Consider the following 20,550-nt stretch of genomic DNA (forward strand, 5'->3'; position numbering starts at 1 on the left):
CTTCAGCCCTGACAGACTCCTGGGTGCCTGTGAAGAGCACTACATATGAGAATTTCATCCAATACTGCAAAGACTTATCCAATATTTACGGCAAGCACAAGTTTATCAAGACCTTTCATGTACTTGACATGATGTATGTTGGTGCATCATGTTGAATAAAGTTCCAATACTAAGGAGCAAATCCACATCCATGAGGAAAATAACTGAAATATTCAATTTTAGTAAGAACATCAAAAAAGCAAAGATCAAAAAATCCTTTATAGTCAGTGTGGATGTAAGCTGTAGGTAGACAAGGAAAAGGGGTGAGAGGCCACATGTCATCATCTCGTTCCAAGACTTATCCACATTATTATAGAGAATTTTAAACCAGAGCTGGTTAGACAATCTTAGTTTGAGGCAATACACATTTATTTTAAATTACCACATCTTTAATTACCACAAATAACATGGTCTGTAATACAGAGCTGTTAGAATACATCTCAGTGTTCCAGTTCTGTAGTTAAGTATTTTTGGTGAAATTAAACAGAAATTTATTATTTTGCATCGAAAATATGAATCACAGTGTAAAGATTAAGTTCCATATGGTTATATATAGCAATTCTTCTCGTTGTTCAAAAATAACTACTGACACTTTTAATGATTTCTCTAGCTTTCAAGATGCAATAAATTAGATATTGACATTCATGGTGTGTCTAATATGGCAACTAAGAATTCTTACTTCATGTGAGCAGGGGCCATTTATATTTATCCCTAGTATAGAAAGCATCCAAATGCTCTTGTGACATTTTATGGAGGCACAGAAAATATCATGCAGCAGAAACTTCATAGTTTTGTGCTTCGTGATCTTCTCTTCTATTAGTATCTAGTGCTAAAACCTGAGAAGTCAAGCTTGGAAATCTCCTTTTCATTGGAAAAACTTGTTCGGTCTATGCGAGAACTTGGACTTCCAACCTTACTCAGCCAGGATTTCCTGCAAGAAAAAGAAAAATGAGAGGATTAGCATATAAAGAGTATATTTAGTTCTTTTCTGTTTTCCCTCCCTTTCTCCATTAAAAGCAAAACACCCTATTTAAAAGGTGTCAATATTTGAAGTAGTATTACAGAATATTACACAAAACTACATCTGGCTAAAGACTAAAGCAGATTTACTTTAATGATCCCTTTTAAGTACTTATTAATAGCATTAAAATAGGTAGATATTAGCTTTGCAGATTCAATACTATACTTTTAGCAAAGAACTAAAAACCATTCTAATTGAAAAAATATTAGAGAAAGAATTCTAACAGCCAGTTTATCCTTTTCTCACAACTAAGAGAAATGGAAACTGAAATGAAAATTAAGCTCAAAAAAAAGCAAAAAGACAAAAAGCAGACAAAAGAAATCAAAGTGATGTCACAAAGCAATACTAAATTGTAATAAAATACTGAGTTTTATACAGGCATTAAGTGCAATTTTGCATGTATTTGCAAAATAATCCAATCTTTAGTTATGCTGGTGCTTGACTTCTTCCGCAGCACACTAGAGGATAGCATGGAACACAAATTACCATCAGGTGATTGAGGCCAGAAGCCAACAGTGCAATGGCTGCTCCTACACACCCCCCCACTGTATTCCTGTCCCGCAGTTATCGGCTCATTCCCAGGAGTGATGAACCGTTGTGTGATAAAAGGAGGTGCACAAACACGGGAAGTGCAGCAGACAACACCGCTTACAGAAAGTTTATTTACAAAAAGTACTTTCTCAGTATTTTCTGTTATACTAAGGTCTCAGAAATAGGAAAGAGAAAGTATTTTAGTGTACCATGTTTAAAGAGAAACATATTTCCAAATAAATACTTTTAGAAACTTTAATGATGCATAAACTGGTTTAGATACATAACTTATTAAAAAGTAATATCACCATTAATACAAATTCCAATTTGAAGATCCTAAAGGCTATATCTTAAGTTATTTTAATTAATCCATAAAAAAAAATCACACTGAGGATTATAAAATGCAATGTTCCTTCACTGAGACTTAATTTTGATGTCTTCATGAGAATTGTGCATAGAGGTTGCTTATCTTGAGCCAGTAAATAAAACACCTGAGCCATAGAAATATATCTTGTTAGAGATTATACATTACAAGATTTTTTTTTTAGACAATTTCTGACACAACATAACACTGCAAAATATCTCAAATATCTTAGCTGGTTACCAGAGACAAGTCATTTTCTTCAAAGTGGGCTAGTCCTTCACAAGACTGGTCTCATCACCAGCATGGACAGTTCCAAATCTGTATGCAGGACCTACACAACTAACCTCCTCCTTGAAACTCCACACAGTCTCTTTATTATGAGAAAATAGACATCTTTAACACTTTAAGAAAGTATCTCCTACTACTCATGTATTTTAAAATATAACCCTAGGAGTACACTTGGTGGATTACAGACCTGCAGCATCTAAACACTCCGTGAGCTCCTTCCTATCTGACCACTAAAATAGAGGCTCTACATGGAAAGATTGCGTAGAAAACAAATCAGATACAGGTACCTCATGTTCAAAGTGTGACAAGCGTTAATTTAGTATACAGCAATTAAAATAAATATTTTTCAGATGCTTGCACATCTTCACACCTCTTGTTCTTTGCTTCATATTGTGAACAACCTCCTTTCTTGTCTGTTTCAGATGAAGTCTTTCTAGTAAGGAGTATAACAGAGGAACAGGAGTACAAGTGAAACAACTTTCCGTTTTGCGCTGGAGCCCTAAAGGCAGATCAGGCATTTCAACCAAAGGAAAAAAAGCCTAGTAATGGACCAGTCCATTTTGCTCCATTTTTTGAAAAATCTGAAAAGTTCCTGGCTTATTTAGCAGAAAAGACTAAGATAGCTGGATATCCTTAACTGAGAAAAAAAAGGAGATTTTTTTTAAATGCTGAATTACAAAAAAAACCCAACCTACTATTTTTTAGAAGACTAATGTGATATCCACAAGTGAAGAGACCATTTCATTTTTTCCACCATTTTAAAGGTGAGCTTGTCCTAGACAAAACCCAAGAGAAAGATTCCTCACCCAGCCTTCCCAACTGTACATAAGAGCAAAACCTATCCATGGCTGCTTCCAATTCCCAAGTTCCGCTGCATGAAGCAAGTAACTCTGCAAACTTCAGACAGAGCAAGCTTTATTCACTGTCAGCTCCATATACTCTGCGATGACTAAGGATAAACTACAAAATTACAAAAATCCAATTAAAACAACTCAGCTCCACAGAAACCCTTCATAGGACGCATGTATTTTATTTCCTATTTAAGGCAGGAAGTAGGGAAGGAAGTGACACAGAACTGCTCCCTACCTGGGATTTGCATGACTACAGGGCTCAGTTCCTCACTGAGATGTTAATACTTTGCAACAGGATTGATCTTCCTTTGCTTTGCTCAAGTGACAGACCACGCACTGAACACTATGAAGCAGCACAGTTTTACAAGCCAAGAAAGCAGGAAATCAGTATTTGCTAAAAGCAGTACACAGTTAATAGCTGTTTCATCATTTATCTACAGAGCCGAGAATGTTATCTCCAGTATCTTTGATAAGGGAAGTATTTTCAAAATGGTTTTACCTTTCATTAGTATCCAGATTAATAGACTCAAGTTAGGAAAAGGTTCAGTATCCTCCTCTTGCTTCACTCAGCCTTCTTAATGTTCTTTCACATCGCCGTGAGTTTCAGATTGCCCAACACGTTCCAGAGATTAGCTACAATCACCAGCATTTGGAGTTTTCGCTTGCCATTTATAGCATCCATTTCAAAATTCACTGCTGCTACCTATTTATCTTCAGGAGTGAGAAAAACAGCCTCCACAAAAACACCCCCAAACCAACCCAGACAACATTCCCAAGCGCGCCTGACACTCCAGGCATTGTTACCGACGGCACACAGCACACATTTCCTCACCGTTCTGGATTTTACCTTCCTCAGCCTGGTTAGGACAGCCTGCCTGAAACAGCTTCCCAGCCAAAATTAAACACACGCTTCCTCTATCTCAATATTCATGGTGCTTACTCCTAGGAGTTTAAAACAACTGGATCAGTCATTCTTTTCCTTTTATCATTTCATTAACTAAACTGAACCTTGCCAAGTGTCTCTTGGCTTGTTACCTAGACAACCGGGCTCTTTCCATTCAACATATTCTTGGAAAACGACATCTCAAGAGCTGGGTTTGCACCATCCTAATTTAGATCCTCGCAGAAATAGCGAGAGAAATAGAAGTGGAGTAACTTTGAGTTCCTTGACTAACTTTTTAAACTGAAATTTGTGCTATAAACCAAATTTCTCCAAAATAAATGGCTTGCTTGGCACTATTCTCTGAGGGAAATATTTTCCTACTTGGATAAGGAAAAAGTAACCAACCCTGATGCAGGAAGAAACAGGCCTTTCCACACCTTTACACAGCCAGCACGCCAAACAAATCCGTAAATGAACAACGCAGTTTTTCCTGTGCTACGCTCCGTATCAAACCATACATGGGACACTTCTGCAGGAGTTCATTTACTGCACAGAAGAAGCCACACTACTTTGTCCCAAGACTGGAACTATTTACAGTCTACAGTGTTAGATACAGACCTGAAAATGACCTACAGCATCAATACCTGCTGAGCTAGGCACAATTTAGGAATATGTTTGTTTCTCTTCACCTTAACCAGTGTCACTTAGTAGAACAAGAGAAATGTCTGCTTTTTGTTTAGAGGGAGAGAAAATAACAGCACTGGCTTGTTTACACTTTATTTCCCTTTGTTTGGGATAAAATATTGGAGAGAATGTTGCTTTTTGAAGATCGTATTTACATCTGTGACAGTGTATAGACTAGGATTGCAAATATTTATAAAATACCTCCAAAATGTTGTTGTATTCTGAAACAGTACTGTCAAGTTTTCATAAATCCTGGTATTTAAGTGTTTGCAGAAGGAATATGGAATTCTTTCCTTGCTGTCTGGCTTCTGAGCTTTTGTAAGAACTCTATCCATGGTTTTCAAGCTTTTATCCACAATCAAGAGGGCTAGGAACATTTTACTTAAAACTTTTGTTTCTATAAACCCAAAATTCACATCTAGGCAATGCTTCTAGGAGCCCACAAAGACATCTCACAGCTTACCCTAGAGCCATTCCATTCTCCCTACACCTCTGCTCCTGCTGCAGGAGCCCGATACTAAAATGGGAATCTGGACGTAAGATTGCTAGGGTTCAGTGTTGCTTTGAATAAACTAGCAGGAAGGATAAAAGCCTCAGTAATTAAAGTATGTTTGAAAATATTGTTTTGTTTGACATGATTTGAGTCACAGAAAAAAGCCACATTTAACATTTTAATTTTAGCAAAAGCAATCAAGACCTTAGTAAGGTGGAGAAAACAGATTCTAAAGAAAATGTGAGGGGTTCTGGAGAAAATTACTAACATTTTGGTGCAGGATAAGGTCAAGAGGACTCAAGCAATATGTACAGTCAAATTTTTCCTACCAGCCCTCATCCTTTGTTCCTAGTAATTTTTTTTAGCTCTCAAAACTAGGCTTCAGCTCAGGGTAAAAGCCTGAAGTCACCCGTCCTGAAATGCGGCTGCCTCTAGAGCTCTGCCCAAGGGACCTCTGTGCTGCCATGGAAACTGCTGCACCTCCTCAGGCACAAAAAGGTATCAGGTGGTTTTTTAGACTGTTGTGCCGACTGCCTGATACACCAAAGCCACTGCTGGCAGCAGTCCACGCTAGGTCAGAAGCAAATGTCTGCGCTTAATTGCACCTTCTTGTTGTTTGCATACATGCACCTGCCAAAGGAAGGGGGAAATGGTAGAGGGAGAACAAGGCAAAGTGCAAGGGAGGGGAATTCCAACACATATATTAAGAGGACTCCACTAGAGTCCACCATATCAAAGCCAAGTGACAGGTTACTTCAGAGGTTTAAAATAAAAAACGAGAAAGCCAGCAGCAGTCTAAGGATACAGGCCAAGAAGTGGATGGGCTAGAAATGACACAACCTGCTCAGGCGTAGGCACGGTGCCCCAGAATAGCACTGTAGGTGTGGGGAAGACTGCGCTGCTGCTGCCTGTTCACTAGCTGCTCCGGGCATCCCGACAACAGGAATTTCTTGGCCCATTGGATATTTAGTAGAAGTTGTAGAACTGCTTTAGAAATGGGAGAAAGATATTCAATCAAAACTAGCATTTGATTTTGTATTTTTAAACACAGCTGTCAGATGAATGTTGTTAATTTGTTTATATTTTTCCCTTTTCTGTCAACCCTGCTGCACTCAATGCCAGCGGTTCTCCAGGGAATACACGATGAGCTTTTCTTCAAGGTACTACTCAGAAGTAACGTCAACAGCAACAGCAAATTAGCAGAATCTGATATATTCAAGATATGAATTAAGTGTGACAATACCAAATAAGCTTCAAATACATATCCTGGTGTCACAATTCTATATATAAACCTCAAAAATGACTTGTATGTTAAACACATATTGCATATGCTATTGGCAAGAGTTTAATGCAAATATGATCTTTACTAGTTTGCATTAGCACTGAATTTGACTCTAGGTACCTCAAATCTACTTTGTTATTCACATCTGTTCTATGTTAAATGTCTATGTTGAATGATCTCAGAATGAATGTTTTCTTGTATACAGTGCAAAGTTCTGTTTTGGATTCTCCTATTAATCATTTTGGTAAACTTTAAATTATTAAATTCTACTTGGACATAAAAACATGCTTCTTATGATTCTTATTAGGACATTATCAGAATACCGCTTTGTTTAAGCCATGTTAGGCAAGTCACATTTGGCTTCTTTCAATAGATCTTATCAGAAAAAAAAAAAAATTAAGCAATGTTGCAGAAATTTGTTCCAACAAAGAAAAGAATGAAAAGTAAAACCAAGTTCAGCCATTTCAGTAACTTGAACCAGCTTTTATGTACACGGCGACCTACAGAAAGTACAAGACAAAAGAGAATTTCCTGTTAAGCTTGTGTCCTCTCTTCCCAAAGCAGTAAACATACCAGAAAGCCAGAAGCAGCAAAAAGGCCTATTGTATTTTTGACTTGTAATACGTCTGCCTCTACACGGTATGACTTGGCTCACAAGGCAGACAAGGAATTTTGGCTAACCCCACTCCCTTGCACAGAACGCAACTGAAAGTTACTCCTCAGTGCACATCTATTAAATCTAAGGCCACAGGAAGGTTAAACAAGGAGGAACCGTTGCTGCTAGTGTACCAACTCAGGCTTCTGGAAAAGAGAAGTTAGAGCTAACATTTAGAAACTAATTAGCATCCATCACCCACAAACTGTATTTAAAACACATGGCTGTATTACAGATTGAATAACAAGTACTATTTGCCTCTCACCATCAATTTCATACCTAAAAATGTCAATTAAACCTTTATGTTGGCCATTTCAAAGCAACCCTATTGGAAGACCATAATGAATCATCACACTGACCGGTTTTACTTGAAATCCATTTTGTTATACAGCCTGGTAAAAAACAAAACAGGCACTGCAGTAAAGGGAGCCCAGTTACAGCCACCCAGCTGCAGAATTCATACCAAACCAACATGCATCCACAGGTCCAGGAAAGCTTTCAAATGAGAGAAAACTGCAGATGACAAATGCAATCAAGAATGTTCAAGACTGCACTCTTCTGCTCTCTGGTAACGAGGTTCAGCAGAGGAGACAGACATAAAAGCCTTCTGAGGACAAACTCCAATATTACCACGCTTGCTGTATCCTCTATGTAATTCTCAGAAGAGAAGTTTACACAGAAAAATACAGATTAATTTATTATGCAAGAACTAAAAGCAATGCCAGACCAAAACAGTGAATTCCTTCAAGTACCACTGGGATTCCAGCTATTTTCCTCTGTCTCCCCTTACTTTACAAGTACTTAGGATAGCTAAAACTGAAAAACGACAAGATCCACTGAGAAGTTGCAAACTGGCCCTCTCCAATTAAAAAAAAAAATTGAGACCTTAAAAGTGAACCAACACTATTTTCAGAGCATTACATTCTAGAGCACTGAGCAAGTCTGAGGGAGAATATGTAATATTTCCAGTGTTGCAGTCACTGTACACAAAATTACCTTTCCCTAGAATACCCCTGTCTGAATACTTCAGGGAGCTAGCAGGTTCCAAACATGCCAGTGACTGCTTCCATCAGCACCTTAAATAAGCATCCACATATGAGCACAGGGTAGGCAGCTAGTTGTCCAGCTGTCCCTCATGTTGAGCTGCATATACAAATGTTTTTGTATGTACAAAACATCTGCCTGCCCATTTTTGTAGTAAAACCAGAATTCATCTGAGAATTTTATTTTTCTTTTTACCTATAGCTTGCAAAAGTGGTTTGAATTTTTCTTATTAAGCATTCAGCTAGCTCAGCCCCCTTTATTCCACTAATTTTACACTAGGTGATTTGATTTGGTAATTTAAATTGCATACTTTCAAAGGAAGCAGCTACACCCAGCTTTTCAACACGCAATCTCAAGGAGCTTTTTTAAAAGCAACTGATATAAAATAGCAGACATTTTCATATATGAATGAAGAGAACAGGAAAATGTTTTAGTAATGTTCTATTAGAGAGCACAACTGTTCAGAAAAACACCAAGTAGATTATAGTAGCTAATAGCCTGCTTAAATTTTACACCGTAAGAAAGTGTGGGCTTTGTCAAGACTGACTTCACGATGCTCTATTTTTCTGCATTATAAATACAGCTACAATAAGAAGGAAGCAAAAGATTAATATAAGGCTACGTTACAGCTATTGGGTTCTTTATTCGACAAGAGCTATTTGCTGTTTCCAGCACGCAGTCTTGAGGTGAACCCAGCATGGTACATCTACAAGGATGGCAGCATTGCACCCACGGTGTACGAAATGTGTATATAATATTCCCTGGGAATAAAATCCCCTTTGCAATTGATTAGGTTTGTTGCCAAGAACTAGGATTTGTTGATATGTATTATTTATTGTCTCCATAAACAACAGAAATAGATCTTGTATTTAAAACCAGTCATATGCATCCCAAAGACTAGCCTGTCTCCCATACCTTGAGGTGAAACTCCAGACAAGCTGCTTAAGGCAGCAGAGGAGACAGATGTGCCAAGCCTCTGGCATGCTGTCCCCTCTGGAAGGGCCGACAGGCCTTATGGAAGTGACTACATCTTTCCACATTGTCATATCCCAAAGAATTGTATTTCATTTACACTAAGGAAATTATTTTCATTCTTTAACATATTACTTCTTTATGTTTTTCTTATGACTTCGTATACATTAAAAATACCACTCCTGAAAGATCTGAAGATTGTTCTTCACTAGTGGCTTTTTAAGTTCCATAAATTTATCATTTCACTTGTGGGCGCTTTGGTTTTAAGTCCGCAAGGCGACACAGGCTACCTTCGCAGGCAGGCAGAAAACACATCACCTAAAGAAGCCTTTCAAGTCACGATCCCAAATTACTCCAATAGGAAGTATCTTGCACATATCAGTGGAAATCTTGAGTAAGAGATAACAAAAGTAACTCAACTGTAAGCTACCCAATTTCCTACATACGTACTTTACTCAAATCTCTAATTGTTAGGCTTTATACTTTCAATCTTAGGCTAATACCTTTAATATATACTATTAATATCACAAAAAGCTCAATGGAAAAAGAAATGACCTAGTCACGTGAGTGGCAACAGTGCAGCAAGCATGCCCATGGCAAAGTCCATTCCTGTGGTCTACAAACTGTCATTATCAATATGCTCAGTAGAAATAAACACACTTAACATCAAAGCTGCGAGCTATTTAAGGAAGCTATCAGAGCATGAACACATATTTTGGTTCAATGCTTCTTTGTGTAAAAAAATTGGTATTTTAAACAAGACTTAATATTTATTGAAATAAGATGATACATGTTCTTTGCTATCCAGTGGTTCCTGTGCTGTACTACATATTTTTATTATGCTTGATTTTCAGACTATTTCTCTAAAAAAAAATTTCCTGTTTATTTGCAACAGCAATAAAATTAATCAAGAAATAAGAAGCTTTCTAGAAAAAAAAAAACATCTTTTTCTTACAAAAATAAACCCAGACTGGAAATCCTAAACTACCACTTTCTCAACTATGGTACATGCTACTCAAAGTTACCACTTGCAGAAAGCAAACCAGCAGATTTACTGATTTTTTTAAATTATTTTTATGAGGATAACGGGCTTGAACTTTCCTCCTAAACTTGCTATTAGTTTTGGACATCTTCTACTGATTCATTACAATCTACTCTTCAGCAGTACATGTTTTTGTTACTGAGAGTTTCAGACTTCAAAGAACTAGAATAAAGGCAGAAGACAACACCTTATTTCTACTCAAGTCAACAGTAACATTTCTAATGAGGACAGCGAGATAGACTTGAGCTCTGTTTTTACAAAATTTAAACAAAGATCTACAACTACTTACAAGAAATAAACATCTGGAAAAGGTCTAACCCAAGGAAATCATCTTTGGAAGACGATTGGGCCATACTATTTTCAAGTATTCCTTCCAGAAAGGCATTGTTAACTATTAATGAGCATCTTGACCTGCACAATCAAAATCTCAATTTTGTCCCTTGTGCTTCATGCGATGTAAGCTGCCAGAGGAGAAAGATGCATCAGGAGGCAATCTGGAAAAAACACATTGGTTAACACACTAACAGACCCAGCCAACACTTCTCCAGCTCATTACATGTGTAGTGAGCTGGGCAATATTCTCCTGCAAAGAATTTCCATTTTAGAAAACATATTGATCCTTTTTTAGGATAACTGTGTATTCCTTTGACATGGGTATCAGCTAGCTAAATCTGAGCTGGTCTTAATATTTCCTAGTCCAAATAATTTGTTTGTTTTTATTCAGTTGTTTAAAAACACATTTTTTCAGAACTATGGGCAATGAGCTAAGAATGCATTTTTTAATAATGAAACACTAAGACTTTTGTAAATAAGCAGGAACAGTTCAGTGAAATCCGCTCTCTGCTTTACATACAAAATTAGACATTACTAGATTTTTCAAAAGCATTCCTCAGGCAATGCCACCTTGCCACCCAACTATTGTCTCCCACAGAAGTGCTTTAAGAGCAGAGTAATATGTTATAATTTCTCAATATACAACAGTTTTTGATATTTGGTGAAATGCTTGGTAAGAACAGGCTGTTCCTGAATGCTGTAAGGCGAGCCGTAGGGGAAGAAGACCGGTGTGGATGAACCGGGAACTATTGTTGAGGCTCCGAAGAAAAAGAGAGTCTATGTCCTCTGGAAGAAGGGACAGGCTACTTGGGGAGATTACAAAGAAGTTTCTAAGGTATGCAGGGAGGAAGTTAGGAAGGCAAAAGCTCAGCATGAACTCACATTGGCCGCTGCAGTAAAAGAGAACAAGAAATCCTTTTACAAATATATCAGTGGTAAGAGAAGAAATAAGGAGCATTTACACCCTTTACTTGATGCAGCGGGGAATGTGATCACTGAGGATAAGGAGAAGGCTGAGGTCCTCAACGCCTTCTTTACTTCTGCCTTTAATAGGCAGATCAGTTATCCTCAGGGCACTTTATGCCCTCATCTGGAAGTCTGGGATGCCAGGCCGAGTACACCCCCTGTGGTACAGGTGGAGACAGTTAGAGAGCTCCTTCTCCATCTGGACTGCCACAAGTCCATGGGACCAGACGGGCTCCATCCTAGGGTGCTAAGGGAGTTGGCGGGGGTGATTGCCGAGCCACTCTCGGCCATCTACCAGCGGTCCTGGTTATCTGGGGAGGTCCCGGAGGACTGGAGGCTTGCCGATGTGACTCCCATCTACAAGAAGGGCCGTAAGGAGGATCCGGGGAACTACAGGCCTGTCAGCCTGACCTCAGTACCTGGGAAAGTTATGGAGCAAATCATCTTGGGTGAGATCACTCGGCATATGAGTGGCATCCAGGGGATCAGGCCCAGCCAGCACGGGTTCACGAAAGGCAGGTCGTGCTTGACCAACCTCATTTCCTTTTACGACTGGGTGACCAGACTGGTGGATGAAGGAAAGGCTGTTGATGTGGTCTACCTGGACTTCAGCAAGGCCTTTGACACGGTCTCTCACAGTATTCTCCTAGGGAAACTGGCTGCCTGTGGACTGGGTAGGTATACCCTTCTTTGGATAAAGAATTGGCTAGGGGGCCGTGCCCAGCGGGTGGTGGTTAATGGAGTCAAGCCCAGCTGGCAGCCTGTTACAAGTGGTGTCCCCCAGGCGTCGGTACTTGGGCCCATCTTGTTCAATATCTTTATTGATGACCTAGACGAGGGGATTGAGTGTACCCTCAGTAAGTTTGCAGATGACACCAAGTTGGGTGGCGGTGTTGATCTGCCTGAGGGTAGGGAGGCCCTTCAGAGGGATCTGGATAGGCTGGATCGCTGGGCTGAGCTGAATGGCATGAGGTTCAACAAGGCCAAGTGTCGGGTCCTGCACTTTGGCCACAATAACCCCATGCAGCGCTCTAGGCTCGGAGCTGAGTGGCTGGAGGACTGTGAAGAGGAAAGGCACCTGGGGGTGTTGGTTGATGCTCAGCTGAACATGAGCCGACAGTGTGCCCAGGTGGCCAAGAGGGCCAACGGCATCCTGGCCTGCATTAGAAATAGTGTGGCCAGCAGGAGCAGGGAGGTAATCATCCCCCTGTATTCGGCACTGGTGAGGCCGCACCTTGAGTATTGTGTTCAGTTTTGGGCCCCTCACTACAAGAAAGACATTGAAGTCCTGGAACATGTCCAGAGAAGGGCAACAAAGCTGGTGAGGGGTCTGGAGCACAAGTCTTATGAGGAGCGGCTGAGAGAGTTGGGATTGTTGAGTATGGAGAAGAGGAGGCTCAGGGGAGACATCATTGCACTCTATAGCTTCCTGAAGGCAGGTTGTGATGAACAGGGGTTTGGCCTCTTCTTCCAGGCAACAAGCAGGACCCGAGGAAATGGCCACAAGTTGTACCAGAGGAGGTTTAGATTGGACTTGAGGAAAAACTTTTTCTCTCAAAGAGTGGTAAGGCACTGGAACGGCCTGCCCAGGGAGGTGGTGGAGTCTCCGTCCCTGGCAGTGTTCAAGAGGCAGCTTGATGAGAAGCTACAGGATATGGTTTAGTAGCTGTGGCAGCAATGGTAGTGGGAAGATGGTTGGACTAGATGATCTTATAGGTCCCATCCAACCATGTGATTCTATGATTCTATGATTCTAACAGAATTACTGGCAAAGTATAAATATGTTCCTAAACTCATAAATCTTATTTTTCCATCTTTCCCTCAAGCTTCAGGGGCTGTCAAAAAGTATCAAACATCTCATTTGTTTTCTGTAATTCATGCCATTTTCTTTCTTTCCCTTCCCCCTTTTTTGAAATTTTATTCTGCCTGGACAGTTAAAGCAGACACTTTCACACTGTGGACTGCTCCAGGGACTATTTACATTTTGTAATGTGAGTTGAGAACTACAAAAAAAAAAATCCCAGAAAACCAGTAATTTCACTGGCAGCTAATTTTACTGAAATTTGTTATGTACAAATACTTCATTAATATTATGCTTGACAAAGCCTAGGGTTTGTAGCTAATTGCCAGTGCCTCATTAAGGCACAAAAGGACAAGTAGTGAATGCTACCAGGCTAGTCATGACACACCACTTTGAGACAATTTTTTTTATTCATTGCAAAGCTTGCATGCACCCCACAGAAAGGGCTTTCCAACAGAACCCATGGAACTGGGATAATTCACCAGTTAGTCACAGATGCTCAGTTGCATTATGTCTTTCCTGACTGTTTCCTGTAATGGCCATGACGTGGGGATCACCTGTGTGCAGGTTTTGGCCCTTTCCTTGCTAACTGTAACATTCCTGACTCAACTGTGCTAACACAAAGTTACTACTTAAAGTGAAGAAATAACTAAAGTATTTGAAATAGCTCATTTCAAAATAAACTTTGAGTTACTTGGAGTTTCCAGTAACAAAGATTTCCAAAGGCAGAGAGTTGAAGCGCTGGTTTTGAAGACTGGCAGGTTTCCTAGAATAAAACTCAAAAGGCACACTCATGCTTTTTGAGTTTGCTCATGAGGTCTGTCTGGCCATTTATAAGTGCATAGAGAATAAAAGGTGTTTGTCTTTTTTGGAACACCAAGACCTTAAAAGCAAACCAACAGGACATAATTTAGGAGGAAGAGTTGCTCAAGCTTGCAAACATTAGAGGTGTATGACTAGGGGTAGTGTTCTAAAATAATAATTTTGCAAAATTAATGTCAGAACAGTTCATAAAAACAAGAGTATGCTCCAGTTTCCTGTTGTCCAGAATAGCCCAAACACTTTATATAATTCATATCAGTTAAGTATGAACTTTACATTACAACAGCTGCAGTGAAATTCAGGATATAGTATACATCAGATGAAAGGGGTGGCTAGACCGCAGATTTGGCACCACATGAAGACACTAAAAGACTCCAGGAACTTGAATGCCCATTCTAAGGTAATTCAGGCCTCATTTTTAAGAATACTTAAGACAAATTTTATCATATAGTCACCAAACAGATGTAACTGAGATCAGGAAGGAGCTCAGTGCACATCTCTTCTGCAAGTCACATTGCAGGGTCGCAAACTGGGTACCAGTAAAAGGAGCAAAACAGATCCCATGAAAAGCCTAGTCTGCATTACTTGACTGGGACCACGGTGGAAATCTATGGCAGAAGTGGAAAAATTCCCACTTTTTAGATCAGTCAATTAATGGTCTTAGTTGACCATCTATCTTTTCTTTGTGTCTTATTCACAGATAATTCCTTCCGGTGAAGGAAGCTGGTTATACCAGAGCACTCTCCATAGGAGAAGAGCCCAATTGTGTGAAATCCTCACCCTGCAGAAATCAGTGAAGTCTTTTCAATGACACAGAATTAGACCTTCATCCTTTTATCTTCAATAAGCAGGCGTGACCACCATTCCTTTCAACATGTTACAGAAATACAAGAAGTGCAAAGTAAGTTTCATTTCTGACATCATACAGAATCATTCTCCTGTACTTGGAGAAGTTAGTAGCTTCGTATTCTATGCAAGTTCTCATTAGAAAACAGAGGCAAAGACGTCTGAAGGAACACAACTGCTAGCACTATGTAAGCAGATATACATCCTACATGGGGCAGAATCTGCATTATACATAGTATAGATGAGAACATATGAAGAGTTAGACCCTTACGGTGACACTTCTAGATAGAATATACTCTAGATACACATAGGTTTCCAGTTCAGAAGACCTGCATTTTTCAAAGGTTACGGTCAGTCAAAACATAACTCAGGCTCCTGAATACCAAAGCTGTCTTCATCACCAGAGCACACTTCCTCTTGGACACACATAGCCAGCCACATGCTGAATTATTTAGGAACACCAAACAACTCCAGGAGACTGGAAATCCTGGTACTCAGAAGTCTACAGATGTCACAATCCAGTCACCAAGGTCTTCTGCTAGCAATTCATTACACAGTGAATACTTGTAATGCTGATTCTAAAAATTAAACACATATAATATCATAAACAATCCAGTACACAGTTGTTGACTCAGTTTTAATTGCAATGCAGGGAATTTAGCCACAGAACATTCATTAGGCTTAAAGTAAAACATATGTCTAACTCTTCTGCATTTCTACAAAATTCCCAGTGTATTCTGTGTAGCATCAATAAAGCAACACCACTGTGCTACAAGTTAAAAGTTCCCACATTTAACTTAACTATCCTCTTAAAAAAAACCCAGTACATCTGTTTGGCTTTAAACTTAATACAGGATGTTACAGTCTTGCCTACATATTTTTTGATTTATTTAAACAATGGAAATAAGAGTTCATAATTCAAGTATTGACAGATCTTTTACTACTATGGTAAAAATCATTCTATTCTTTCATTCTCCTTCACTTTAACGACAGAAGCAACCTTTACTGCTTTATGCATTTTTGCTCATTTATCCATGTATTCTGATACAGTATGTAGAAAAACACTACCATGTTATCTTAACTTTACGTCCCCCAAATAGATAAAACTCTGCATTGCAGCTTTAAAATAACTATGCCACCCCATTTTTGTTTTAATTGTTCAATAGTTTTCATGACTTAGCTTTCCAAAACTGGAAGACAAAAATTCATAAATAGGGAAGAGTCTTTTTTTAATTTCAGCTCTCAACAGTGCTTCATCAATAGTTTCCTATTCAGGATATTCATTTATAAAAATTTTTAACCCCAGAATCCGATTCCATCACAAATGTACCCAAACAACTGGTAAGCACATCTCAATATAAATAACTCAAGGATTAAGCATATTAGTTTATGAAATCCAGATTTAACTTTTTAGACAAAGAAATCCAATATGAACTTGAAGAAACAACACCCATTTTAATCCAGGCAAAAAGCAATGTGATTACAGTTGAGATTCAGAGTATTTAATTAAATATTAATAATCTACTGCTTTGCCTTGCTCTTGCAGCAGCAGTAAAATGATAAAAACAAAGCAAAAAAAAAACCCTGTTGAACTAATCAAATTGTAACTGATGGCTGAGGAAAAACCCCAAGACTCCTGTCCATGCATTCAAACCCAGGTTACGGTGCTGGGCCTACCTACTGCTCCTTCACTGTGTCTGGAGCAAAGACCACTCCAAATTCCTAGAGCAGACTCTTGCCAAAACCCACAACACTGATGGATGCCATCCAGCCTTTCAGATACAAGAACTGGATAAAGGCATGACAGTTTCTTACCTTTCACAAAATGCACAACATGGATTTTATTAGGAAAACAATTCGGGCATTTTTCCCACATACACAATTGATACACCGCTGGTATGACCAGCAAATACCAACTAGGAAACAAAGTCCTGAAGCAACAGGGCGCTTGGCAGAAGAAAAAGAAAAACACTTTTCTTTTTACCTAAACATGTACACAGCCCTTACTTACAAGATTAAGAAAAAAATGTAACAGGGAGTACCCTAAGGAGAAAAATTAGCAGAACAGAAAACTATGCGTAAACAATTCAGGCCTCGGTCTCTCTGTATAGCTTTAACACAATTACATCCTATGAGCACATAGGATGAAAACAGTCACATGGCTGTAGTTTTAACATAAACCATAAACAGTTCAAGGTTGCTACATGTACATAGAACAGCCACACAATCCTGATAGAAACCTGGCTGGACACCAGGCCCAAAACCAGACAGATGCTAAGGGGGATGCAAAGAGCACTTAATCCAGAATATTGGGTAGATTTCCAACTCATTAGTAAGTGCAAAAATATTTTTGTCCCTCCAGTTTTTCCTCCATCTGTCACTGTTACTCTCACAAACCAAGGCTACCTTGCTGCATATACACTCTATTGCACAATCTGAGCACTGTGAATACATCTCTAACTTACCTTGCCTGCCATGAGCTCCACAAGCAAGTTCTGACAGTTAAAAAAATCACAAGTCCTTGCTAAGTGCATCAAAGATGCAGCTGGCACCGTGTTTCCTTAAGAACTGTTGGCACTTAAGACAGAAGAGAACTACTCATCAGGAGAAAAGACAGAGGAAAACCAAGAAGTTGTTTTAAGGCAGAGTAAAATGTAGCAAAGATGGAGCAAGAAGCAAGTATGAACAGCACTAGCACGCCTAAATATGCACAGTTAAAGACAGGAGAACATATTACAGCAGCGCTCCGCCACACATCAGCATTCCCACCCTCTGGTGTTCACCATTATGCTCAAAAGGACCACAAACATTGTCAGGAAAGCCTATGGAGAATAAGGACACCACCTTAAACCTCCTGATGAGGTTACTTGGTTGCTGGGTAGCTTGTAGGTGGTAGGAATAAAGGATGCACAGTAAGGCATCACATCAAGGGTAGAACCTGAGACAGAACATCTCCAGTGTATGATGGAGATCAAGTGACAGGCAAAGATGAGCGTTTGGATCAAAGTGAAGGCTTGTTCAAGTATGAAGACAAGAGAAACCAGTAGCTATGTACACTTTCAAATGAGGACGCATATAAACAGAACCACTTGTGCTTCTACAGAAGTCGCTTTTTCGGTTGCTCCAAAGTTAACAAGCACTTAAAACTGGGAATTGTAGTGTAAAATGTAGTAAAGCACACCTAAACCTCTATTCTATGATGTTAATATGTAACATTCAAATTGCACTCTTTACCAATATATTTTTAAAGTAAATTCATTTTTAAAGAAAATTCCAAATACCAAGCAATTACTTATTATTTATTGCTCTTCAGGGCACCTCAGTGAATTCTGGAAAAGACTGTTTGCTAAGGAATGCAAAACACTTCCCTTATGGCAAAATTCTTTTGATAATGAAACTGTTGCATGATAGATGCTGGCTAGAAGATACAAATCATTCCAGCCGATCAAAAGATTTTTAAAAGCAAAATTTTTTCATTGATTATTACTTTATGTACATTCAACATTTTTAATAGGTATTTGAGACAACTTTATGTTACAATAACAGACATTCAACAGCTATTTTTATCAGCAGTATCCAGAGAATACGGCCCAAGCAACTCTACACTCACCCCATAAGTTAGAAGGAGCTCTCAGCGCAGCAGCGGTTAGCAAAGTTTTTAACGGGGTTGGGAGCAGTCAGCTACAGAGTAATAGTAACGGCCCTGCTCAGCTCATTGCCTGGGAACGGTGACTCACTGTGTGAAGTTGTCTTTTCAACTGATGTTAAGTTCCTGTGGAGTAACACAAAATAAATGAAGCAGAACTATGAAGACCATGTTCTACCATACACCTGCCAGGAATCTCTGAACAATATACCAGATCTCCAAATCACTAGAAACGCTGGCCAGCTTTGGTTCTTCAGTGATGTTTGGAATCTTTCATCTCTTTAAAAATTTAAGAGATGAGAAAACCTTAAAGAGTATTTATATTAGTGGTAAGGAACCAATATTTACTCCAAAAATTAAAAAAAATCATAGGGTATTTTATTTGGTGCAAAGCACACACTGAAAGCTTTGAAGAATTCAGTAGTTAATGCAATTACTTAGCATGCAGTTATAAAGCATATTGAACTCAGAAATATGTGAACTTCCATTGATTTATTCAGATGTACAAAAATAATTCTAATCCAGACAGGCAGGGATATTCAAAAACCAATATAATGTTTAAGAAGAATTTTACCTACATGGGTATACCACTACTAATACACCCAAATTCTAACAAACTCCTGCAGGATATTAAGGGCAGAGTTGCTGCTGTTCAAATTATTTAATCTGACAGAATTAGAGTATAATGCAAACATCTTCATAGTGGAAATAATTTGTTTGAATATTTCCAACTAGGGTCAAGTTCATCTTACACAGGCACTAATTAAAACATGTTTCAAAGACTGATTGTCTAGAAAAAAAAGCTTTTGAACTCCAGGGTTTAAGCTGGGACATGCTGCCATGAGTCGCGGCAGTTCAGGTGGAAGGCACCAGCACGCAGTACCTTTGAGATGCCAGGCAGTGCTCCAGCCCACAGGACAGGCCCTCCTGCCCATGGAAAACCTCCACAGCCACTGACAAGGGTTAACTCCAGTTTTGGAAGCCAGCCAGGACGGCAGAGATGACAAAGCATATTAGGAACAGTTTCATACTGAATCAGGTTTACCTTTGTTAAAAGCTACACTTGTTGTTAGACCAATTAGCTGGTTTAGTGGTATCTAAAAATGGACCAAGCTTTTTTCAGAAGAGGCAGCAGAGAGCAGCAAGAGCAGGTTTGTAAAGTACAATGACTGGTGGTGCTAAGGACCTGAATTCCACATAGTATTAACCATTTCAGACAGCTTCTTTTTTCCCCATGATTTCTGAATTTGAACAGAAAAAAAAGAGGAGATAGAGCAGGAGCAGGATATAATATCAGAAAAATTAAGATTTATTTTTTTGGAAGTGTTTCTATTCTTCCTAATCCTCCTACCTCTTAAAAAATAGTACTACTTAATCACTGAAACATTTCAATATTCCTCTGAAAAATTTCAAGGTACCTCCATCAGCCACAGACACCTCCATCCAGAAATTCATCTTTGAATAAGTACAGATGTGAGCCAAGACTTGCATCTCCTGGCTTGCAGGTGAATATCATGTTAAATGGACTTAATGTCTCTTGTCATGTCTGCTACTGTAAGCTTAAAACTGTGTTTTGTTTTGCAAGCACACCACAATATATCACAGTTCCTCCTTTCTCTAATTCAAACATCTTCTCATTTCAATAAGACCTTGCAAGAATTTGGAAAGAGGGAAAGACATTAAGAAATAAGCACTGAAACAAGTTTCTCTACATTTCTGAATTATACATTTTTCTGTGCAAGACAGTAGAAAAGATTAATTGTATGTATGCTTATCATCAATGTTTTCAGACTTCCAAACGTTTCATACTCATGTTTCCCTCTCATACTCACTGTTTGGACAGCAGTGTTCCTAGTAAGTTTAATTTGGCTCATCCCACTGGCTGCTACAGGAACAGAATAAGCAGAACAGAAGTGGGGTGACATGAGCACACCCCTGTAATCCCCTCTAGCTTAGCATTCATTTTCTGCAGCCTCCATTTTTGGGG

At 39.0% G+C, this 20,550-nt stretch overlaps 1 protein-coding gene across 1 annotated transcript in view; it reads right to left on the minus strand.

The window, feature by feature from the left end:
- Positions 1–390: 390 nt before the first annotated feature.
- The window catches only part of ACYP2 (acylphosphatase 2), a 43,361-nt gene continuing 23,201 nt past the window's right edge, over positions 391–20,550 (minus strand). Inside the window, exon 4 of the mRNA XM_086745464.1 lies at positions 391–970. Within this exon, the coding sequence (XP_086601590.1) occupies positions 856–970 (115 nt within the window). The 3' untranslated portion in view covers positions 391–855. The remainder of the gene's footprint in view (positions 971–20,550) is intronic.

This window comes from Chlamydotis macqueenii, chromosome 3, assembly GCF_036417535.1.
Source record: "Chlamydotis macqueenii isolate bChlMac1 chromosome 3, bChlMac1.mat, whole genome shotgun sequence".
Lineage (NCBI taxonomy): Eukaryota > Metazoa > Chordata > Aves > Otidiformes > Otididae > Chlamydotis > Chlamydotis macqueenii.